Source organism: Anguilla anguilla, chromosome 1, assembly GCF_013347855.1.
Source record: "Anguilla anguilla isolate fAngAng1 chromosome 1, fAngAng1.pri, whole genome shotgun sequence".
NCBI classification, from domain to species: Eukaryota; Metazoa; Chordata; class Actinopteri; order Anguilliformes; family Anguillidae; genus Anguilla; species Anguilla anguilla.
Genome location: NC_049201.1, coordinates 87,090,816 through 87,116,061, shown reverse-complemented (window position 1 = coordinate 87,116,061; position 25,246 = coordinate 87,090,816). Strand labels below are relative to the sequence as shown.

Below are 25,246 nucleotides of genomic sequence, written 5' to 3'. Positions count from 1 at the left end.
ATATGCAGCCCGAGGACGTAGCTGGACAGGCGCGCGCATTTTCTTTACTCTGTGAAATTTGCGACTGTATCAGGGAGTGAGGGAGGGGCGGGCGGGGTGGGGGATGAGCGGGCTGAGGCGTAGCACGGGGACGCCTCCTTGTATAAAACCTGATGACACCCTCAGTGGGCCTTTCTCTCACCTGTCACCTTGATTGGGACTGCGGTGCACCGGTAAGTGACATTTCCCCCACATTCGCTACTCTGATTAAATTAAGCTAAATGAATTAATCAATTCGTTCATTCATTTCCAAGTAGTCCTCATATAATTTTTAATTATATCAACAGTCATTGTTGTACTCATGAAAGACTTATGTCAGCGTTGTTGTTGTAATTTTTTGTCGTAATCACGAACCACTCCTTCAGAGGACGGACGCACGTTTTTGTAGCTGAGCCGTCTTATCTGGTCTGGGGAATCTTATATAATATGTGCTTTTATAGCACAAACAACCACATCCCGTATTACTGTGGCTATCGTCTTTCATAGTGGCCCAAGATCATGTGTAGGGTATGACTCGTACGGGCAAAAGGAGCGCTGGTAGCCGATTGGCGAAGCGCATGCTGTCGGGAATGCGGCTTAACAGTGTAGGCTGATGCAGAGTATGTGGTTTTATGGAGACTATAAATACGGTAAATATTTTAGAGACGGAACCTTAAAGACCATGGCAAAGGACAAAATCCACATAAACATCGTGGTGATTGGTCATGTCGACTCCGGCAAGTCCACCACCACTGGCCATCTGATCTACAAATGCGGAGGAATCGACAAGAGGACGATCGAGAAGTTCGAGAAGGAAGCCTCTGAGGTAAGTGAAGGAAATTGATAGCTATTTATTTATGCATTTATTTATTTATTTATTTATTTAAAGTTGATCATTTATACCGCTAAGAGGAATGTGACATAGACCTGGTGGAAACCTGAGCGAGAGCTCCGGGGAGTGGATGGGGCACGAGTGGATTTTCCGTTTGTCGTTTCTCGGCCCGCGCGCCCACCGAACTCCCATTAAAATCTAAACCGGACGGTCGGCGTACGACAGGTAGTATCGCGTGACCAAATGAAACAGACAGATGCGCTAGCAAGTTCTGAGATACTGCGTCTCCACGATAAGTAGAGTAAAAATGGACAAACCACGAAGTACATATTAATTATCCATTCCATTTAGGAATATTCGGTACGCTTTTCTTTTGCATGAACACTTTTTACAACTGGGTTATTATTATTATGCTTATTATTATTATTATTTAAATTATATATATATATATATATATATATATATATATATATATATATATATATATATATATATATATTAGTAATTCAGATTGCTTGTAGGTGTGAAGCAGTGCTGTCAGATCTTGCAGATCAAGATCCTTAACAAGCTTTGAAACGCTACCAGCTACCGGTTAGACTGCCATTGTTCTGGGCAGAAGAGACCTGTTTTGAGGACTGATTCATGCTCTATCCCTGCACCCCTTCCACACTGGGTGGAGCCAGGCAAACCTGTCCGGCCAGCAGTGAAGGGGCAGGTCGTGGAAAAGCAACTATGACTGACAGTTATTGACAGTTAAGATGGGGAGCGTGAGGTCAAAGGCTTGCAGTGAACCCCTGTCCGTTGGGAGGGCTCACTGGAGGCATGTTGGGTATTCGTGTTTTCATGGTTCTGCCTCCTAAATTGGGGCTGTACTGGCTGTAAATATGTTACAATCAGGCTTTTAAGATTGGGCGGGATTGTGAATATTTGGGCTCACAGTAGAATTGTGGGTGTTTGTAGGTCACATGGTTGCTGTGGGATTGTGGGTATTTGTGTCTCTTGTGGTTGCTGTGGGATTGTGGGTATTTGTGTCTCTTGTGGTTGCTGTGGAATTGTGGGTATTTGTGGCTGACGTGGTTCGGGTCTTGCAGATGGGGAAGGGGTCGTTTAAGTATGCCTGGGTCTTGGACAAGCTCAAGGCAGAGAGGGAACGTGGTATCACCATTGACATCGCCCTCTGGAAGTTTGAGACCACCAAGTACTACGTCACCATCATCGATGCCCCCGGCCACAGAGACTTCATCAAGAACATGATCACAGGCACCTCCCAGGTAGGCCCACGACTGTGCATACGCTAACGAAGGCGTCATCGCCCCCCTACAGCCAGAACAAGAGTACTGCTATTTCCCTAACTAGGGAGCCAAGGGGCCTCTCATTTTTCAAAACTATGAACTTCAGAACTAGAGGATTACAAAACATTTTCTGCCTGCAGCTCCTATGTGTTTGCTCAAATTGAGAACTCGTTAAACACGCGTAAATCGCATGTCAAAACTTATCTGGACCGTAATGACGATAGCCTTCACTGATACTCAGTAGAATGTCTAGTGTTAAATCATATGCACTCTGTTAAAGCTGAATTAACACAGGATATTTTACGGTGCAGTTCTCTGGATAATCATGGGATTTAAAAAAAGTCCAGTTCTGTTGTGAATTGCTAAACACATGTGTTTTGTGGCTAAATATTCCAACCCTTAGATGGCTCCTCTTTATTGAACCACTCCAACTATGCAGGGAAAAAGAACACTTTAAACCCCACATAAAACGTTTTTCACAGGACACAGCGACCAATCAATTGTTCACAGTGATTTATTTAAAAAAAAAAAAGAAGTTATTCAGCAACTTCTGAACTTTTCAGAGAACTCCGTGCTGCGTCGATGCTGTTTACTGCGGACAGGATTTGTCGCATAGTAAATACAACATTTCACAACCGTATATGTTGGCCCCCTGACATTTCAAGTACACTTCTTGAAACTGGACTGGATTTTGTTTGAATATGCTGTTTGGACAATCATCTGAAATCAGTTGGTTCTAATGAACAGAACACCTTGCTACAAAACTGATGAGAGAAAGTCAGATGTAAACTATTGCTAGATTGTTATCGGTGTCAGCAAGTGCTACTGATTATTATGTAATTATGCTATGATAATTGTTAGCACATGCTAATGGTTACTAGGCTATCATCACTGTTAGTTGCTTGCTAATGATTATTAGGTTGTGAGTGTTATCTGATGATAATGACTGCGATGCTATGATCATTGTTAGCAAAGGTATATTTATTGCCAGGTTATGAGTGCTAGCAGATGTCAATAACAGCTTGATTATGAGCAGAAGTGTTAGCAGCAGGCTAATGAGTGCTAGCAGATGTCAATACTAGCTTTATTATGAGCAGAAGTGTTAGCGGCAGGCTAATGAGTGCAAGCAGCTGTCAATAACAGCTTGATTATAAGCAGAAGTGTTAGCGGCAGGCTAATGAGTGCTAGCAGATGTCAATACTAGCTTGATTATGAGCAGAAGTGTTAGCGGCAGGCTAATGAGTGCTAGCAGATGTCAATACTAGCTTGATTATGAGCAGAAGTGTTAGTAGCAGGCTAATGAGTGCTAGCAGATGTCAATACTAGCTTTATTATGAGCAGAAGTGTTAGCGGCAGGCTAATGAGTGCTAGCAGATGTCAATACTAGCTTGATTATGAGCAGAAGTGTTAGCGGCAGGCTAATGAGTGCTAGCAGATGTCAATACTAGCTTGATTATGAGCAGAAGTGTTAGCGGCAGGCTAACAAAACATCATGCTCTCAACAGGCTGACTGCGCCGTGCTGATTGTGGCAGCGGGCGTGGGTGAGTTTGAGGCGGGCATCTCCAAGAATGGGCAAACCCGCGAGCACGCGCTGCTGGCGTACACCCTGGGGGTCAAGCAGCTGATCGTGGGGATCAACAAGATGGACAACACCGAACCCCCGTACAGCCAGTCTCGCTACGACGAAATCACCAAGGAAGTCTCCGCCTACATCAAGAAGATCGGCTACAACCCCGCCACCGTGGCCTTTGTGCCCATCTCCGGTTGGCATGGAGACAACATGCTGGAGGCCAGCACCAACGTGGGTACCGTCCTTTTAAAGAGCAGCCAATGAGAGGGGCTAGCCTGCGGCTTTTTTTTAAACACTGAACTCTGTGTGTGTCTGTGTGTGTGTGTGTGTGTGTGTGCGTGTGTGTGCAGATGTCCTGGTTTAAGGGCTGGAGTGTGACGCGAAAAGAAGGGAACGGTTCTGGTGTTACACTGCTGGATGCTCTGGACGCCATTCTGCCCCCGTCCCGCCCCACAGAGAAACCTCTACGGCTCCCCCTGCAGGACGTCTACAAGATTGCAGGTAGCAACTGTGGGAATGGGGGGATGAGCCTGTATAACCTCCATTACAAATGATTTTAAAGTCCCTTTTCTGTCCCTTTTCGGTATAAGGCTGGGGGGGTTGGGGTACGAGGCTGGGGGATGGGGGGGGTCATGACAGGGGGGTGGGGGCACGAGGCTGGGGGGTGGGTGTACGAGGCTGGGTGTATGAGGCTGGGGGGGGGTGGGTGTATGAGGCTGGGTGTATGAGGCTGGGGGGTGGGTGTACGAGGCTGGGGGGTGGGTGTACGAGGCTGGGGGGGTGGGTGTATGAGGCTGGGTGTATGAGGCTGGGGGGGTGGGTGTACGAGGCTGGGTGTATGAGGCTGGGGTGGTGGGTGTACGAGGCTGGGTATATGAGGCTGGGGGGCTGGGTGTATGAGGCTGGGGGGGGTGGGTGTACGAAGCTGGGGGGGTCACACTGTGTGTTCTTCCCTGCAGGTATCGGGACCGTGCCGGTGGGGAGGGTGGAAACAGGCATCCTCAAACCCAACACAGTGGTGACCTTTGCCCCCTCCAACGTGACAACGGAGGTGAAGTCGGTGGAGATGCACCACGAGGCGCTGACTGAGGCGCTGCCAGGGGACAACGTGGGCTTCAACGTCAAGAACGTGTCCGTCAAGGAGATTCGCCGTGGCAACGTGGCTGGAGACAGCAAGAATGACCCGCCCCTGCAGGCTGACAGCTTCATTGCTCAGGTGAGTGTTTTTGGGAGGGGGTGAGGGTGTGCTCAGATGAGTGTTTGGGTGGGGATGGGGGAGACGGGTGGGTGTGCTGGTCCATAATCAGCTGTACCCCCTGTAACTGCTCTTCCTGGTGGCGCCCCCTGCAGGTCATCGTGCTGAACCACCCGGGGCAGGTCAACGCGGGTTACCAGCCTGTGCTCGACTGCCACACTGCGCACATCGCCTGCAAATTCGCCGAGCTGAAGGAGAAGATCGACCGCCGCTCCGGCAAGAAGCTTGAGGACAACCCAAAATTCATCAAGTCAGGGGATGCTGCCATAGTGCAGCTGATCCCCTCCAAGCCTATGTGTGTGGAGAGCTTCGCTGACTACCCCCCTCTAGGTCAGTACTGCGCTAAGCCCCTCTGTGTCAGTACTGCTAGTACTGCTATACGCCCCTCTGTGTCAGTGCTGCTAGTACTGTTATACACCCCTCTGGGTCAGTACTGCTTGTACTGCTATGCATCCCTCTGTGCCAGTACTGCTATATACCCCTCTGTGTCAGTACTGCTATACACCCCTCTGGGTCAGTACTGTGCTACACCCCTCAGGATCAGTACTGTTATACACCTCTCTGTGTCAGTACTGCTATACACCCCTCTGTGTCAGTAGTGCTATACACCCCTCTGTGTCAGTACTGCTAGTACTGCTATACACCTCTCTGTGTCAGTACTATGCTACACCCTTCTGTGTCAGTACTGCTATACACCCCTCTGTGTCAGTACTGCAATACACCCCTTTGTGTCAGTACTGCAATACACCCCTTTGTGTCAGTACTGCTATACACCCCTCTGGGTCAGTACACCCCTTTGGGTCAGAGCTGCTATACACCTCTCTGGGTCAGTATTGTGCTATACCCCTCTGTGTCAGTACTGCTAGTACTGCTATATGCCCCTCTGTGTCAGTACTGCTGTACACCCCTCTGGGTCAGTACTGTGCTACACCCCTCTGTGTCAGTACTGCTATACACCTCTCTGTGTCAGTACTGCTAGTACTGCTATACAACCCTCTGTGTCAGTACTGTGCTATGCTCCTCTGAGTCAGTACTGCTATACATCTCTCTGGGTCAGTACTGCTAGTACTGCTATACACCCCTTTGTGTCAGTACTACGCTACACCCTTCAGTGTCAGTACTGCTATACACCCCTCTGGGTCAGCAGTGTGCTACACCCCTCTGTGTCAGTAGTGCTATACACCCCTTTGTGTCAGTACTGCTATACACCCCTCTGGGTCAGTACTGTGCTACGCCCCTCTCCATCAGTATGCGCCTACATCGCACATCACAGCAAGCACACAGTAAATAGCACACATTTTATATTAAATTGCATCAGATGCTACATTACAGCACATAGTAATGATCCCTAAACTATACCTGATGAGTGTACCTGGTTGTACCTCAGGTTTGGGAGCAATTCCAGTTTTGTGCATTCAGGAAATTCCCTGAAATTACATTTTGTTGTTGAATTCTTGAATGGAATTTCAAATAGATGTACTCCAATCACAATGCTGTACACACACAGACTTCCTGTAATATAGCCCATCAGCAACTACCTCTCATAGCCAAAACAGCAAAATGAATCCAACTGACCAAGGGGCGGAGCTCCAAGCGACGCAGGACTTCCCATTCTACTGAACAGCACCTCCTGCATTCTGTAGCGTTTCCATGGCGATTGTGACATTCCTGTGTGTGCTGTGTTCTGCATGCATATGTAAGGGTGGTATTTACCTGGAGCAGTAATGCAGGCTCGTAGCCAATGGAATTCCTGCGCACCTGCAGAACCGGGCGTGGGCTGATTACAGCACACTGTGGAACGCGAGCGGTGAAGTGTGTCTCTCCGCTCGCAGGCTGGTGTATTATGGGTATTATCGACGGTTTGATGACGTGATTCCGTAAAGTCGGAGGCATTTGGCACCCGTTGAGGGCGTGACGCTGTAGATCGGCTCAGGGTCACAATCAACACGCTCAAAACGATAATTCAATGACTCTTATTGGCTTAGTGGGCTGTCAGTCATGCAAATAGGACTTTTGCTTTATCATGTACATTTACTGGATGTTACTGTAAAGGAGAGCTCTGAAACATGGAAATTCCCCAGAACTCTCTCTTATTGCTGTGTGACGAGAAGCTGTGATTGGCCAACGTCTCCCCCTCTGCGTATACGATTGGCTAACATCATACCCTTTGAGTATGTGATTGGCTAACATCATCCCATCTGCGTATGTGATTGGGTAACATCATCCCCTCTGCATATGTGATTGGCTAACATCATCCCCTCTGTGTACGTGATTGGCTAACGTCTCTCCTTCTCTGCAGGACGCTTTGCTGTGCGTGACATGAGGCAGACTGTGGCCGTTGGTGTCATCAAGTCCGTTGAGAAGAAGACCGCCTCCAGTGGCAAGGTCACCAAGTCCGCTATAAAGGCTGGGGGAAAGAAGTGAGCCACACCCCCTCCCTCAGGCACAACCCCCCCCCCCCCCAGAGACTGCTGCTCATCCGGTCCCGGAGGTGGAGAGGACTGGATGCTTACCTTCCAGCGGTGGAGGGCTGGTCTGTGGCCACGCCTCCACTGATATTGCCCTGTAATCGGTCTTCTGGCAGCAATAAAGATCATTAACCTCACCCTCCTGTCTTTACTGTGTGTGTGTGTGGCTGTGTGTGTGTGTGTGTATGTGTGAGTGTGCGTGTGTGGTGTGTATGTGTATATGTGTGTGTGTGTTTGTGTATGTGAGTGTGTGTGAGTGTGTGTGTTTGTGTGTGTGTATGTGTATATGTGTGTTTGTGTGTGTGTGTGTGTGTGTGTGTGTGTGTGTGTGTGTATGTGTAACTGCCCCACACTTGGGTTCAGTCTGAGTCAAAACATGTTCAGGATGGATGAAAGACAGAGCCATGCCTCCTAACTAGTATGTCCTCAACATGTGTACTGTCTACAAAGCATACTGCGTACTATTCAGTTCATAGGTTTTAGTACACAATGGGCAGTACACTAACAGACACGGGGTTTTAGAATAGGGCACAAGAGCCCACACAATACAAATCACTTTGGTAACACTTTACAATAAGCTCACATGAACTGGCATTAACTAATGTAGATGTTAACATTAATGATGTACGAATACGAATACATGAATTAGACATGAAATGTAGTTAGTAGTTAACAAATATATTAACTAATGTATTAGTTACATGATTATTTATACATTAGCAAAGCATAGGATAAACCTATAATTAGTTATAAGTTAAGTTACTGGGATAGGCTCCAGCACCCACTGCGACCCTGCTCAGGATAAGCAAGTGTAGATAATGGATGGATTAACAAATACATGAACTGTTTTCAAGTCTAAATATGAATCGGCTTTACCTAATGTAGTTGATAACATGAATTAATGATGTACAAACATCAAAAAAAGCTGTATATACAAACTTTTCAGTAGTCAGTAGTTAACAACTACATTAGTTAATACCAATTCATGTGACCTTATTGTATAGTGTTACCATCACTTCTTGTAGAGGATTTAATGGAAAAACCAGTGGGAGGTCCAACATCTGTGAAGCGTATTGTGACAATTGCTGTGAAATATGCATATAAAAAAATTTGATTGATTGATGATTGATGTGTTCAACAACCTTCACTGAACGAGCAATTGAAAATGAAACCAGCATACACAGCGTTCCCCCAGGCCTGAGTTGGAGAGACACTGTGTTAACACACTGATATTACTCAACGTAAGAGAAAGTGATATCGTGCTAGTGAGTTAGCAGGAAAGACTGATGCTTTTTACCCATTGTAAATGTATTTTATCTCCTGGCCCTTTCCTAAAACAGTTACTTTCCATGGCTTTTCCATGACTTTCCAATATGAGCATATGTTCAAGGATTTTCCAAGACCCTGTTGAGGGTGTTAAACCGACCCCCCCCCCCTCCCCCCCCTTGCACAGGGGTTCTGGGGGCGAAGGGATATTCTGAAACCAGTATTGCTTTTACAAGAATGCTCACCTGATGTCTACTTTAGAAAAACTGTACTTTTAGAGAAGCCTCGCCCAGCAACAGTCTCACGCATGCCAGTGATTGGCTGCTGTAGGCAGTGAGGTCAGCCAGGTTGTCTCAGCAGCCAATAGCAGAATTGGTATGCCTGGAAAGTTTGCTCATATTGCTCTTCAAAATGGTGCTCAAAAACACCACCCTCCACACCCACACATATACATACACACACACACACCCACACACATACACACACACACGCATTCACACACACACACAGACACACGCAGACACACATATACACTCACACACACGCACACACACACACACACACAGACACACTCACACACACACAGACACACATACACATACACACACACACACGCAGACACACATACACACTCACACACACACACACACACACACACACACACGCAGACACATATACACACTCACACACACACACACACACACAGACACACATACACACCCACACACACACAGACACACATACACATAGCTGATTGGCCCTTCCGTCTTTCTACTCTGGTAGAATGTCAGCAGAGACGTCTGAACAGTAAAACAAGAATATACATGAAAAACTACAAGAGAATGCAGAGAACTGAACTGGTCTTTCCAGTCTTCTTCTGCAGTTCCTGTCTGGCTATTTCTAGTTGTAAAGAGTCCAGAGTATTTACCATGCAATGGTATTGAAGCCATGCGGTGCTGTTGCTGCGGCCATGCAGTGGTGTTGCTGTAGCCATGCGACAGTTGCTGCAGCCATGCGGTGGTGTTGCTGCAGCCATGCGGTGCGGTTGCTGCAGCCATGCGGTGCGGTTGCTGCAGCGGTGCAGAAGCCATGCACCGGTCAGGGCCTGAAGCGGGCGGAGCCCACAGGCTCCAGAATGAGTGGGCGTGGGAAGAGAAGTGTTGCCAGGTCAGATACATTTTCCATCACAGTGGTCTCCCCAAAAATAACCCACAAAGACCAGAAACAAGCCCTCAGACAAAACTGTTTTCAATTTTTAGGGGTAAATGAGCAGTTTCTTGCCTGATGTACTGTGCCTGACTGTGCCCACCATTTTATCTTCGAAGAAATGCAATTGGATGAGAAAACTGCGGACCTGGCAATGCTGGTCTGAGCCCGTTTACTGGAGCTAGCTGGCTGTCAGACTTAGATTATGAATTATGAATATGAATACCATTACGGGAAGACCATGTCTCCTCAGCACTCCCGCTCCCTACTTCAGAAATACTTTATATGAAGTGCGCATTTTCAGAATTTCCGCTGATCAATTTGGAAAACAAGTTCACATTTCTTTCTTATTTATGAATGAAAAAGTAACAAAAGCAGCAGAAAGCGGCTTGTGCAGTCTTGACAGATTTTATCTTCAAACTCGTTAGCGGGGGTTAGCGGGCGCCTGACCCGACATTAACTCTGTTTCAAACTGTCCTGCCTGCGCTCGGGTTCGACGGTTCCTCGCATGCACGGAATGTTGCCTGAGGCTGAGAACGAGGGCGATCCAGCCTGTCAGGTTCTGCACTTTCATACGGATCATTTGGTGAACTCCACCTGGCGACAAAAACAAAAACAAAAAAAAGCCCAACAATCACACAAAGATTATGTACAACAGCACTGCCAGCCCCCATTCCCTGAGGCCCGGCATCCTGCAGGTTTTCATTATGACCCTAATTTCAGCACACCTGATTCTAATAATTAGCATCCAGGTGTTGAATGAGGAATGCTGTGTGAGGGTTGGAGTGAAAACCTACAGGACGGTAGATCTCCAGGAGCAGGGTTGGGCGGCCTTGATGGATAGTTGAGAAAATATGAAACATGTTGTAACAGGAGGGAATTGGGGTCTTTAACTACCACACTGAGATGAATTCACTGTTAGTGGAGCAGGTATCCAGCCTCAGGAGTGGTGCAATTTTCATTCCAACAATTTTTTTTTTTTAATCACTGGACAAAACAAGCAGTTAGATATGGCTGCAGAGCTGGTGTAAATTCTGGATTTCAATTATAGCAGCCAATCATCTTTGATGTACTATTTGCATAAACACTCCCTGCAACCTCTATTAATGGTGATATCTTTTTTTTGGCATCTCCAATCCCACCCGAATTTGGAATGTCCATTTCACAAACTATGTGCAAGCGTGCTGATACATGCAGACTCCTTGCTGTTCTCCTCTAGACTATGTGGGGCCAGCCAGCTGCTTCTTTTCCCAAGCTGGAGGGGGACCCAATCATACGTGTGCTCAGAAAGCAAGCCCTCCCATATATCCCTTGGGGTAGAAGCCAGTTATGCGCCACCGCTGCAGGGCTGTCGGCCGCAGTCGGTGCCGGCGAGGGCCGGATTCGGTCCGAAACTGTGGTGCTCACACATGTGCTGCAAGAGGCGGTTTATCTGAGTGAGAAGCTGACCAGCGACCCCATTTCATTCTTAGTTCAGCAGTTAGTGTGGCAACCTTCTGCTGAATGGCTGCAGCTAAGAAAACGTGGGCTTGGTTAGTACAGGCATGGGAGGCTACCTAGGAAAACTGAATTGGTGTTGGCGGGCCAGTAGGGGGCAGTCTTCCCTCAGGCTGAATGAATCCCAATGCTGTAGGAAATGCTATCTTTCTGAAAGGTGCTGCTCACTGTGGTGAGTAGGGGGTTCCCTGTGTTTCTTTGAACTGTCAAATGGTAACACTTGTATAAAGATGAAAACCGGAAGTAATCTGTTCTCTTTCACGTCATCCAAGATGGCGGTGAGTGCAATTTTTTCAATAAACTACAGCTTTGTGAGCATTTCCAATTAAGTTTAAATCAATATCCATTGAGGTTTAACATTATCGGGTCTGGTGTGGCCAGTGTCATTGTGTGGCAATGATTTAAATAAAAAAGACTTTGTAATTTTGGCCAAATAATCTGGCAAAAGTTGGCTCTAAAACGCACTCAGTACAATTATGGCTGCAGTTCCTGGACGTGATCCTAAGTGATGCATGCTGGGAACTGTAGTTTTCATATGCATGGATTATCATACTTCTAGTGAGTAGACTGATTACATTTGATGATATGACTCATTTCATATGAATAAAAAAATGTTTTGGCATTTGCTGAGCCTCAAAAGACAGGAAATGAACTTGATCAGCCCTAACGCTATCATCAGCCTGTTCTCCATCAAGGGGCATCAACACATCAACACTTTGACAACTGCTACAGCTCTACATGTTTATCATACTTCACTACAGGGCAGATTGCTTAAGATTCAAACCTTCTCTCAAAGAGCCTGAGGACTTTCACGCACGTGCAGTAACACGGCTCTTTCTCTCCTTCCCTTCCTCTGCCCCTCCATCCTTCCCTCCCTCCTTCTCTCCCTCCGCCGCTCAGGTTATGGGCAGACCTGGCTTCAGCATCGCGGATAAGCGACGGAAGACAGGTCGGTCGGGTTTAGACACCGGATTCACAAGGAGGAAGCCATGCGCTGGTTCCAGCAGAAGGTGGGTTCTGGTTGCAGATGAGCAGGTGACTGATATTAAAGTGAACACCCTCCTGGTTAACTGCAGTCTGGAGGAAGTTTTGGCTTTTCCCTAATTTATTGCAGCACACCCAGCTAACAAACTTTTCTCATTTGTTTTTTGTTGTTGTTTTTTGTGTTTTGCAGTATGATGGCATCATTCTCCCTGAAAAGTGAATAGAATTTTTTTGAGATTGTAAAAGAAAAAGTTTATAATTTAAGAAAGTCTGAACTCTTTATTTTGCCTCTGTGAGAGTGAGATGGGCTGATGTGATGGGAAAGTTGCAAACACCTGTGTGTGCAGGTGTGAGTAATACCTGTGTGTACAGGTGTGAGTAGTACCTGTGTGTGCAGGTGAGGGTAATACCTGTGTGTGCAGGTGAGAGTAATGCCTGTGTGTGCAGGTGTGAGTAGTACCTGTGTGTGCAAGTGAGAGTAACAACTGTGTGTGCAAGTGTGAGTAATACCTGTGTGTGCAGGTGTGAGTAGTACCTGTGTGTGCAGGTATAGTACCTGTGTGTGCAAGTGAGAGTAACAACTGTGTGTGCAGGTGTGAGTAGTGAGTAGAGGTAAATCATCCTTCAACAGATGTAAAAAGTCAAATTAAGAATGATTAGTGTCTTATTAATTAGCAGGTCAGTAGAATACAGTCGGTTACTATGGCTGGAACAAAACCCAGCATATACAATCTGTCCCGAGGGTCAGGCTAGGGAAACACTGAAGTCCAGCATTATTCAGCTATACTGAAAGATTAATGTTGCATTTCTGACCAAATGAAGGCACAGCAAATTATGTAATGTGGCTTATTATGAGCTAGAATGCAAATAAAGACATTCGTTTTAGTAAATGAGCAATTCATTCGATAAAAATCTGTTTTTAGTTCAGTATTCAGTCAACAACAGAGATGTGGACCCTGAAAGCTTTCTAGCAGGTGAGGTCGAACACTTTTATTTTGAAACGAAAGGCCGGGGGTTACGTCACTAACAAGCGACATATAATTGTATTCATTTTTTGCTGTTTGTTATCAGCAATCTCTTAGGAAGTGTGCACGCGCATAAGTGCATAAGTGAACCGAGACAAGTACATCGAAACAGTATATGTAACATTTGACAAACAGCAAAAATTGTAAACGTTAAAGATAATTTTAGCAGGTTCAGGGGGTTGTTTCGACGATCAGGTAAAATGACTAACTGTGATACTGTCGAGGGACAGTTGAACGCAATCATGGAGGCGCTCGCGAAGTCTGCAGTTGTAGAGATAAGCAAACTTTTCCGTGACATCATTGTCGTTTTGCGTTTGGAAATATCTGAAAGCCGGAGAGAGAACCAGGAGCTGAAGAGGAAATTAATGGGGATGCGGAGCGATCTGAAGACCGAGGTAGGAGACAGGGCACAGTTAAGGATGGTTTTTGGAACAGGGCCAAGAACAGCATCCTTACGCTAACATTTAGGAGATTTTCAGAACTGCAGCAAGCAAGTCAGAGGCAAAGAAGGCGTCGTAGCTACCTATCACCTACAACTGCAAATATAATTTACCTTTTAGTGTCAATATCGCACAGTAGTAGCACATAGTGTTGTGGAGTGTGGACAGTATCAGTGAGTGTGTCCCAGATTAAACCATAGTGCAGTGGACAGTATCAGTGATTGTGTCCCAGATTAAACCATAGTTCTGTGTACAGTATCAGTGATTATGTCCCAGATTAAACCATAGTTCTGTGTACAGTATCGGTGTTTGTGTCCCAGATTAAACCATAGTTCTGTGTACAGTATCAGTGATTATGTCCCAGATTAAACCATAGTTCTGTGTACAGTATCAGTGAGTGTGTCCCAGATTAAACCATAGTGTAGTGTACAGTATCAGTGATTGTGTCCCAGATTAAACCATAGTTCTGTGTACAGTATCAGTGTGTGTGTCCCAGATTAAACCATAGTTCTGTGTACAGTATCAGTGTGTGTGTCCCAGATTATACCATAGTTCTGTGTACAGTATCAGTGTTTGTACCCTAGATTAAATTGCAGTGTATAGTTTGAGCACAGACTCTGGTTCCCTGTGAGTGACTCTCTCTGGCCTGTGTCTCAGCCTGCAGACGTGGAGGGGGGGCCCTCTCTTATAAAGGTGGAGAGCTGTGAAGAGGTCTGGGGAGGCAGTGACGCTCACACACAGCTGGACTCCCGTCCTGAGAGTGAGTGGGCGGAGCCAGACCTGCCGCAGCGCTGAAGTACGTAGCCTCCAGCGGCTGCGGCTAACGGCTATAAGAGCGTGTTCTGTCCTTCCCTACAGGAGCCGGGGCTGGAGATTTGGGCTGCAGCCACTGGGTGAGCTCACCTGCTAAAGCCCCACCTGCAGAGGGCGCTGGAGAGCTCAGTGAAGATGATGACTGGGGCGGAGACGCTGAAGACTCGCACTGCTCTGACATGACAGCGAAGGACCCGGAGAGCCTGACTCCGCCCCCACAGCCACGGCGCTGTCCCGCTGCCGAGGAGGGGGCGGAGTCAGGCTCTTTCCCGTGTGCGCAGTGCGGGAAAAACTTCTCCCGCCGAGATTACCTCAAAATACACCAGCGGCACCACACGAGGGAGAAGCTGTTCCCCTGCGCGCAGTGCCAGAGGATCTTCGTCTGCCGGAACCACCTGAAGCAGCACCTGCTGACGCACTCGGGGGTGAAGCCCTTTCGCTGCGCCACCTGCGGGAGGGAGTTCAGCCGCAAGTACCACCTGCAGGAGCACCAGAAGACCCACTCGGACGCCCGGCCGCACGCGTGCGGCGTGTGCGGGAAGGGCTTCAAGCAGCTGAGCACGCTGAAAGTGCACCAGCGGAGACACCGGGGCCAGCCGTTCAGCTGCGTGTGCGGCAAGAGCTTCAGCACAAAGTACGTCCTGAAGCTGCACCAGATGATCCACACGGGCGAGAGACCGTACAGCTGCGAGCAGTGTGGGAGGAGTTTCACTCGACGGAACAATCTCAGAAAGCATATGAGAGCACACTACGAGGGACTTGATACGACTGCGTTTGGAACGGCCAGTTTCGTTTAGCCATCTCCTCCACCCAGGTCATATTTATCCGGTCTGACCGTCTGCACCAGATAACACACCCCAAAGAAAGGGGTTTCCCATGATGTCCCACCCTGGTAAGATTCTTATTAAAGACTTCTGCAAACTTCCCTCTCCACCTTCCCAGAAACTGCACCTCACCTGAAGCTTATTGCGAGATCGTGATAATGGACACCACCTATGCAGTTTGGAGGCAGAGATTCTCGTGTATACATTTATGTACATGCATTTTGGCATCTGTGCTTTAACAACCCATCTGCAGATATGTAGGGCGGTTAATGATAATGTGAGGGTGTGAATGTGCACTCTTGTTTGCGTTTCCCATTCAAAGTGATATTTATAACGTATTTATGACATTCACAGTGATTCTCTTTCACTGTGATATGAGCTTTGTAACCACGATAATGTCCCCATTTTTGACTCTTTTTCACCCTACAGGGGGTTCTGTGTGCATGAAAGATGGTTCTTTTTTTTTTAAACGTACTGTTCATGTTGTCTTTTCAATAATTAATGTCTGCATGGAATTTCTGAGCAAAATAAACAAAAGAAACATTGATCATGTTATTGTAGGCCTATTATAATTGGTTGTTTAGTGAAAAATGTACATGTGTATTTATTAACTTATTTTCCAGGTAGCTAACAGCAGGAAAATTGTGGATACAGGTTTCCCAACAATAAAAACAGGCTGCCGATTTTGAAAAGTGCCTTTCACTTTGTAGCCCTATTGGCTAATTTATCTTACTAGCACAAAAACACACTGAAACTACAAGCTAGCCGAGTTCACTAGCTGGCTTACTGCATTACATAGCTAGCGTATTCTACTGAAGAGTTGTAGCTGACTTACTGCATTACATAGCTAGCATAAATGGACTGCATTTATATAGCACTTTTATCCAAAGCACTTTACAATTGATGCCTCTCATTCGCCAGAGCAGTTAGGGGTTAGGTGTCTTGCTCAAGGACACTTCGACACACCCAGGGCAGGGTTTGAACCGGCAACCCTCCGACTGCCAGACAATCGGTCTTACCACCTGAGCTATGTCTCCCCCAGTAAAGCAGAAAGCCTTAAGGCTGTATAATATCCAAATCTTGGGGGAGGGGCAAATTAAAGCTGTTGGAGATGCTGGGGGTTGAACCCAGGACCTCATACATGCGAAGCATGCGCTCTACCACTGAGCTACATCCCCCACGTAGTAGCGTATTCTACTGAAGAGTTGTAGCTGGTTTACTGCATTACATAGCGAGCGTATTCTACTGAAGAGTTGTAGCTGGCTTACTGCATTACATAGCTAGCGTATTCTACTGAAGAGTTGTAGCTGGCTTACTGCATTACATAGCTAGCGTATTCTACTGAAGAGTTGTAGCTGGCTCACTGCATTACATAGCTAGCGTGTTCTACTGAAGAGTTGTAGCTGGCTTGATGGTATAACGGGTTTACCTTATCATTTGTCGTTTTTGGAGCTTACAGTAGCTGACCGAGTGTGTTTTGTACTGTGCAGTATGATTAAATAATAACTTGGTTGTTAAACTAGATAACTATATAAACTACACATGTAATCTGCTTGCTAAACTGTTTGATGAATATTTGTTTATTTACTTGGTCCTTCAGTTAGAATACTGCACCCCAAATTTTACCGATGTAGTCATACAGTGTGAGTGTTCCAGTCAGCAGTGCAAATGTTGGCGACATTTTCAATACAAAAGATGATCCAGACGAACCTAACCGCACCGTATACTGATCTCGTATACTTAAGCGAAGTGGTGTGAAATGGCATTAAAAGTTTTTGCAGCCTTGTAAAACCTCAATTCAGTCCACGGTCATTCCACTGCTGTTTTCTGCCATACGCTCCAGCTCACAAGGTGGCGCTGTGGTACCTATTCTGGTTCATTAAGGTAAAAAAAAAAGCCTGCGAGGAAGAGGGCCGGATGCGACGTTGAAAGCTTGCGGCTTAATCACAGCTGTGCGTTTACAGCCTTTGAGTGATAAGAGTGAGAAAAAAAATAAACGAAACAAAAAGCTGATTATTAGAAGGCTGCAGAGACACTTAAGAGAAGCACAGAGCTTCACCGAATCGCAAAGAGTCGGGAGGTTGTCGTGAGGTTGATGAGGCAAAATGTCAAACTGTGTTTCTGTCAAAGCACAGTTGAATTCCATTATGGAGGCACTGACCAATGCGGCCGTCGCGGAGATAAATAAACTTTTCGAAGATAGTTCTGCGGTTCTGTTTTTGGAGATTTCGCGAAGCCAGCGAGAGAACCAGGCGCTGAGGAAGAAGTTGCAGCTGATAGAGGGCGAGCTGAGGTCGGCTGGAGGTGCCGAAAACGGCGACAGTGTCTGCGGAACGCAGTCCCTCTTTCAGGCTGACGAGGACTGGGTCCGTATTCATACAGCCTGGGAGAGTTTTCATAAGAATTAAATTCTTACAGGATATTATTGTCAGGTATAAATCGCGTGAAGGAATTTTGGAAAGCTAAATCTAACAGTAAAATAACAAGCCAGGTGATCGGTTAAAGTTGGGTGTATTGTGGTGTTGAAAATACTTCTATACCTGTAGAATTCAAAAATATCTTTCTGAAGTTTTAACTTCGAGGTGCGTACTTAAAGTAGTTAAGGGAAGTATTTGTAAAAGTTTTTACTTTTATACTTTTAAAATAAATTCGACTTATGAAGTGTTAATAGTTCATATTATGTGATGTAATGACAATTGAAGTTGTCAGTGTTCTGACATGCTGAATTATATTCGTAACTACTACTGCTGCTACTACTACTACTGCTACTCATATCACTACTACTGTTACTGCTACTACTACTAATAATAATATTTATAGTAATGATAATGGTTTTTATCTGTATTGAATGTTCAGGAATATGCTGACAGTGCAGTGTACAGTATCAGTGTCTCAGATTAAACCATAGTTCTGTGTACAGAATCAGTGAATGTGTCTCAAATTAAACCATAGTTCTGTGTACAGTATCAGTGTGTGTGTCCCAGATTAAACCATAGTGTAGTGTACAGAATCAGTGTGTGTCCCAGATTAAACCATAGTTCTGTGTACAGTATCAGTGTGTGTGTCCCAGATTAAACCATAGTTCTGTGTACAGTATCAGTGTGTGTGTCTCAGATTAAACCATAGTGTAGTGTACAGTATCAGTGATTGTGTCCCAGATTAAACCATAGTTCTGTGTACAGTATCAGTGTGTGTGTCCCAGATTAAACCATAGTGCAGTGTACAGTATCAGTGTGTGTCCCAGATTAAATTGCAGTGTATAGTTTGAGCACAGACTCTGGTTCCCTGTGAGTGACTCTCTCTGGCCTGTGTCTCAGCCTGCAGACGTGGAGGAGGGGCCCTCTCTTATAAAGGTGGAGAGCTGTGAAGAGGTCTGGGGAGGCAGTGACGCTCACACACAGCTGGACTCCCGTCCTGAGAGTGAGTGGGCGGAGCCAGACCTGCCGCAGCGCTGAAGTACGTAGCCTCCGGCGGCTGCGGCTAACGGCTATAAGAGCGTGTTCTGTCCTTCCCTACAGGAGTCGGGGCCGGGGATTTGGGCTGCAGCCACTGGGTGAGCTCACCTGCTAAAGCCCCACCTGCAGAGGGCGCTGGAGAGCTCAGTGAAGATGATGACTGGGGCGGAGACGCTGAAGACTCGCACTGCTCTGACACGACAGCGAAGGACCCGGAGAGCCTGACTCCACCCCCACAGCCACGGCGCTGTCCCGCTGCCGAGGGGGGGGTCCAGCACAGCCTGCCCCCCTCCACTGCGGCCATTAAACTGGAGACTGTGGTGCTGCCAGTGTGGGGGGAGGAGGCGGGGCCAGGCATTGTGCATTCCGAGGAGGCGGGGCCCGGGGTTGTGCATTCCGAGGAGGCGGGGTTAAGGATTGTGTTCTCTGAGAGGGCGGGGTTTGGGATGGCCCACGAGCAGGCCGGCGCGGGGGTGAAGCCGCACCGCTGTAAGTACTGCGAGAAGCGGTTCGCCCGTCCGCGTGACCTCAGAGTGCACGAGCTGACGCACACGGAGCAGACGTCTCTGTCCTGCGCGCAGTGTGGGAAGACCTTCGCCCGCCGGTACTACCTGCGCATACACCAGCGCTACCACACCGGCGAGAAGCTGCTCAAGTGTGCGCAGTGCGACATGACCTTCGCCTGCCAGCACCACCTGCGGCAGCACCAGAAGTGCCACTCCGGGGAGAAGCCCTTCAGCTGCGCCACCTGCGGCAAGGACTTCAGCCGCAAGTACAACCTGAAGGAGCACGAGAAGATCCACACGGGCGAGCGGCCGTACGCCTGCGCCGCCTGCGGGAAGAGCTTCAAGCAGCTGAGCACGCTGAAGACCCACCAGCGCAGCCACAACGGCGAGACCTTCAGCTGCGTGTGCGGCAAGAGCTTCAACAGGAAGTACGTGCTGAAGGTGCACCAGAGGATCCACACGGGGGAGAGGCCGTACGGCTGCGAGCAGTGCGGGAAGAGCTTCACCCAGCCCTGCGTTCTGCGCAGTCACATGAGGACTCACTGCGGGGGAAACCGCACCACAGCCCTCCGCAGCACCAGCGTCATGTAGCTGCCCCGCCCCGCCCTGCCCCACCCCACCCCGCCCTGCCCTGTACCGCCCTGCCCCGCCCTCCACAGCACCAGCGTCATGTAGCTGCCCCGCCCCACCCTGCCCTGCCCCGCCCCACCCTGCCCCGCCCTGCCCCACCCCACCCCGCCCTGCCCTGCCCCGCCCTCCACAGCACCAGCGTCCTGTAGCTGCCCCGCCCCACCCTGCCCCGCCCTCCGCAGCACCAGCGTCATATAGCTGCCCCGCCCTGCCCCACCCCGCCCTGCCCTGCCCCACCCCACCCTGCCCCGCCCTCCCCCGCACCAGCGTCATGTAGCTGCCCCGCCCTGCCCCACCCCACCCTGCCCCGCCCTCCACAGCACCAGCGTCATGTAGCTGCCCCGCCCCGCCCGACCCTGCCCTGCCCTGCCCCGTCCTGCCCTGCCCTGCCCTGCCCTGCCCTGCACCGCCCTGCCCTGCCCTCCACAGCACCAGCGTTGTGTAGCTGCCCCGCCCCGCCCCGCCCGCCCCACCCTGCCCTGCCCTGCCCCGCCCTGCCCCACCCTGCCCCGCCCTGCCCCACCCTGCCCCGCCCCACCCCACCCTGCCCCGCCCTGCCCCACCCTCCGCAGCACCAGTCATGTAGCCAGTGGATCTTCCCCCTGGCCCGGCCCGCCTAGCAGAACGCGCTTCACAGAGAAGGAAATCTGTCCTTGGTAGCTGCTGCTGCTGCAACCATTTCCCCCCTCCACCCTTCGGGGGATAGACCCTGGTGGGATGTGCAGCAGCCCATGAGGGGTTCTGGGGGGTGAGCAGAGTTTTGGGGTTAGGGGGGCAGGGAAAATGCCTGGGGGCTCATGGTACTTGGTGTCACTGGGCTACAACCCCCCCCCCCCCTTGCACTGCCAGCAGTGGGGGCTCCCCAAACCCCCATCCTGACCCCTCTCTCGAGTACTAGGTTTTCCCATGTCATGACAGTGTTTGATGATGATGCAGGAGTTAGAGCTGCTCGGCTGGGATGATATGTAATGTTTACAGACTATCACCTGTACATTTTGTTTTGGAAATAGATGTAGGCTTATATTTTCTTTGGTGTTGCACTCATTTCAAAAGTGAAAAATGTTGGACACTGTGCATTGTGTGTGTGTGTGTGTGCATGCGTGTGAGTTTGTGTGTGTGAGTGTATGTGCAGGGGGATTAAATATGTGTCTGATTGTTAAACTGAATAAAATCATGCATCCATAGGGCGATTCTCAGTAGAATGCCTTTGTTTTGTGAATTATGAAATAAAAATATTAATCTCACTTATGTAAGCTCTGTTATTTAGAGTATTGACCCTTTGTTTGTTCAACACTTAATATTATTTCTTTTCTTATATGTTTTATGATTATTTACATTATTAAAACTTTTCTGTGACTTCCAATATTGTCAATCACATGTCCTTGTCATTCTCCAGCCCCCCAGCTTGCATTTCAGATCTCTGCACACACATACACTCATACACCCGCAGACACACTCATACACACACCTGCAAACACATACACACACACACCTGCAGACACACTCATACACACACCTGCAAACACATACACACACACACCTGCAGACACACTCATACACACACCTGCAGACACACTCATACACACACACACCTGCAGACACACTCATACACACACACACCTGCAGACACATTCATACACACACCTGCAAACACACACACACACACACCTGCAGATACACTCATGCACCCGCAGACACACTTATACACACACCCTCAAACACAGTCATACACACACACACACACACATTCACTCGCTCACAGGGCTCTTGATTTAGAATTTTACATCGGCTTGGATTTATTAGCATTACATGGATGTGAAGTGATCTTATTAAAATTAAGCATTCATAGTCTGTAGCATTTATTCTGCCGCTCATATCAGACACATGCGTTTTTTGCCTCATACGGATTGTCTTGGTTTGAGGATTTAAATTTAGAGTACCGTACTCCCATAGTTACCCGGAAGTGATTATATTTTCTTAGTGACGTCTCCGGAAGTTTCAGGGTAATTTTTCCCAAGCAACTTGGGGAGTCCTGTAACATTCAGTCGTCATTTGCCGTTAACTGTTAAAAACGTACGTTTATTTCAGTTAGGAATAATTGTTTAAATGTTTTGACATGTGTAAAATTACACTAGGTTGTTGTTAATTAGGTTTGTAACTAACGAACAGCGGTGCGGCGCTTAAAAGCTAAAATGGCTTATTATGGTATCAATGTTCAGAAACAGTTGCATTCTATTTTGGATGCGTTGACAAAAGATGCTGTGGCAGAGATCGGTAAACTTATTGAAGATGGTTCCGCTGTTCTGCGTTTGGAAATATTTCATAGTCAGAAAGAGAACGAAACGCTGAAAATGAAATTACAGGAGATGGAGAGAGAGCTGAAGACTGCGCGTGAGTACGGAAAGAAAGGACAGGAGTTTAAGGATGCATTTGCGACGAGGTACTGTTTACCCGCGGAGGAGGAGGACTTCCGACAGTGTGTTATTGTAGAACAGGTGGGAGATATTTAAGTTCGTTCTTAATACGAGTTTATGATAAACACTGATTACATTTCGTTTGCCTCGCGTAACTGGGTTAATGTGTAAATGTGTGCATGTACACGCTACTTATACCGTGGCTTGAATTCCGGTTGGTTGACAGGCGTGCATTTGTATTTTCTTTAGGCACGGTCACCCGGGTACTTTACCTCATTACCGTTTTCAATCACTACGCGAATCTTTCTAATTGTAGGCCTAGAAATCCACAAATGAAAGGAAACAAAACCATAGGCTATAAAACCTGATTCACAAAACCAATAGCTAAGCTTAAATATACGAATTAAAAGCGTTTTTTCCTGCGAATATCTTAGTTTTAACACAGTAGGCTACATCTAGCTAAGCATTTTTGGGTCCCAGTTTGTCTCGTCTTTGTCTTGAATTTTGCTCAGAGAGCAACTGATTGACCAAGTCGTATATCTTGTATGCAGAAAACATACTTTGCCTATAAAGTTTGATTCTGGTATATCTAGTTACGCATTTCCTGTTTTAATCTCTCTCTCCCCCTCCCTCTCTCTCTCTCAGAGTGGTGAACTCCTCTCTGAATCGGTCATTAAGAAGGAAAGGTTGGAGGAGCAGGAGAACAGCCTGGGGAGTGATTGGAGGGGGGATATTTTAGGTAATTTGGGAACTCTACAAAGAAATGACACAAATACAACTTAGGTTACCTTGGACGGAAGAGCTGATGTTAATTTTTTTGTCTGTGTGTTTGGGTTTTGGCAAATGCTACAGGTTTGGAAGATGTCATCGGTGTAAAATGTGCAGATCAGACTATCCTATTTACCTACTCAAAAACACTTTTTGCACACACATTACTTTGAAAAATGGCATGCATTCTGTTAGAAGTGCTTTGTACAAATCTAAGGGGAATTGCTTATTTTCCACAGAAGCACAGAGGAGTGTTGGTTCTGACTGGGACTCGGGCCTGAATGGGGGCGTGGCTGCTGAGGTGCGGCCCGGCCCGGGGGCGGCCCCAGAGCCGTTTGTGTGGGCGGAGCCTGAGCTGATGCAGGGGGACAGCGAGGACGCCTACGCGGATTTCCGCTACGCTGGCGAGGGGGGCGTGCCCGGTCAGGCTGAGGGGGAGGCGCCGGGGGCGGAGCCCTTTAAAGAGGAACTCAGCATGCAGCCCGTGTGGGTAGAGGAGGCGGGGCTGGGGATAGGCTCCTCCCACCGGGGGCGGTACAGGGAGGAGACGGACGGCAGGGTGGCGCAGACGGAGGCGGCGGGCAGTGCCAGTCGTGGCGGGCGCATCCCGGGGCCCCTGAGGGCCTGCTCGGTGCGGGTGGAGTGCCTGAGTCTGCAGGACTCCGGGGGAAAGCGGCAGAACGCCGCGGCGGACGAGGCTGCGGTGGCGGACGGCTCGCTCGACGCGCCGGCCCCGTTCCTCTGCCCCTGCTGCGGGAAGGCGTTCTCCTGGAGCGTATCGCTGAAGAGACACCTGCAGACCCACGAGCAGCGCCGGCCCTTCCGCTGCGCCCTGTGCCCCAAGAGCTTCCCCGACCAGCTGCACCTCACCGCCCACCAGCGGAACCACAAGAGGGTCCGCCAGTTCAGCTGCACCACCTGCGGCAAGGGCTTCTTCCGCAAGCACCACCTGAGCTCGCACCAGAGGACGCACACCGGGGAGCGGCCGTACCGCTGCAGGTACTGCGGCAAGGACTACAAGCAGCTGAGCAACCTGATCAGCCACCAGAGGAGCCACACCGGAGAGCGGCCCTACGGCTGCACCCAGTGCGGGAAGAGCTTCCACCGGCTCGACAACCTGAAGGCCCACCAGAGGGTGCACACGCGCGTGCGCAAGTTCGTCTGCTCGTTCGCGGACTGCCAGGAAAGCTTTGATCAGAAGTACCTGTTTGAAAGCCACCAGCTGTCGCATGTTGTGTGACGCTCCGCAGAGCGGAGCAGGGGGCGGGGTCTGACGAGCGGCCGATTCTCCAGCCGTGCACCAATCCCCCGTGTCCAGGGGTGGGGCAGTTTCCCATGACACATTCTGCACCGTGAACCCTTCTGTAACTGCACCCCTCTCTGCTGCCCCCTGTCTGTACCCCTCTCTGCTGCCCCCTGTCTGTACCCCTCTCTGCTGCCCCCTGTCTGTACCCCTCTCTGCTGCCCCCTGTCTGTACCCATCTCTGCTGCCCCCTGTCTGTACCCCTTTCTACTGCCCCCTGTCTGTACCCCTCTCTCCTGCCACCTGTCTGTAACCCTCTCTGCTGCCCCCTGTCTGTACCCCTCTCTACTGCCCCCCAGTCTGTACCCCTCTCTGCTGCCCCCCTGTCTGTACCAGCTCCTGGCAATAAATAATGATGTAATGTTTTTGCTATTTTGACTCAAACGAGTCACGAGTCCTCTGTGAAAAGAACTAAAGCTCAGTAATGGGCACAACTGCAGTGTTTCTGTGGTTTTAAAAAGTTGCTGGACATTCTCTACTTGTGGAAAGTGTAGTTGTTATAACTGTATGCATCAGGTATTGATGATCACAGAATGTGGTGATGTTCCTGGTGTTTCTCAAAGTTTGAATATAGACGCTTTCAACTAACAACATAAACAAACGTTACTGCGCATGTGCGTTGTTCTGGCCCTAACTTAACTTCCGGCAGACTTCCGCAAACAATCAATAACAACAGAGT

At 48.5% G+C, this 25,246-nt stretch overlaps 2 protein-coding genes and 1 non-coding gene across 3 annotated transcripts; 2 read left to right on the top strand and 1 right to left on the bottom strand.

Annotated features, from left to right (window-relative positions):
- Window positions 1–72: 72 nt before the first annotated feature.
- On the top strand, window positions 73–7,573 carry LOC118214612 (elongation factor 1-alpha, oocyte form-like). Its single transcript, XM_035394716.1, has 8 exons — window positions 73–212; window positions 682–844; window positions 1,942–2,121; window positions 3,648–3,944; window positions 4,064–4,214; window positions 4,673–4,929; window positions 5,064–5,298; window positions 7,268–7,573. Exons 2-8 carry the CDS (start codon window positions 701–703, stop codon window positions 7,390–7,392), a joined length of 1,389 nt encoding a protein of 462 aa, XP_035250607.1. The 5' UTR covers window positions 73–212; window positions 682–700; the 3' UTR covers window positions 7,393–7,573.
- Window positions 7,574–13,421: 5,848 nt separating this feature from the next.
- LOC118233477 (zinc finger protein 91-like) lies at window positions 13,422–24,723 on the top strand. The gene is made up of 10 exons (XM_035429298.1): window positions 13,422–13,809; window positions 14,512–14,614; window positions 14,713–15,463; window positions 17,335–17,342; window positions 17,592–17,857; window positions 18,809–18,911; window positions 19,010–20,039; window positions 22,250–22,577; window positions 23,142–23,235; window positions 23,504–24,723. Exons 1-10 carry the CDS (start codon window positions 13,615–13,617, stop codon window positions 24,502–24,504), a joined length of 3,879 nt encoding a protein of 1,292 aa, XP_035285189.1. The 5' UTR covers window positions 13,422–13,614; the 3' UTR covers window positions 24,505–24,723.
- trnaa-cgc lies at window positions 16,598–16,669 on the bottom strand. The gene has a single exon. It is a non-coding gene; the product is annotated as a tRNA-Ala (tRNA).
- Window positions 24,724–25,246: the final 523 nt, after the last annotated feature.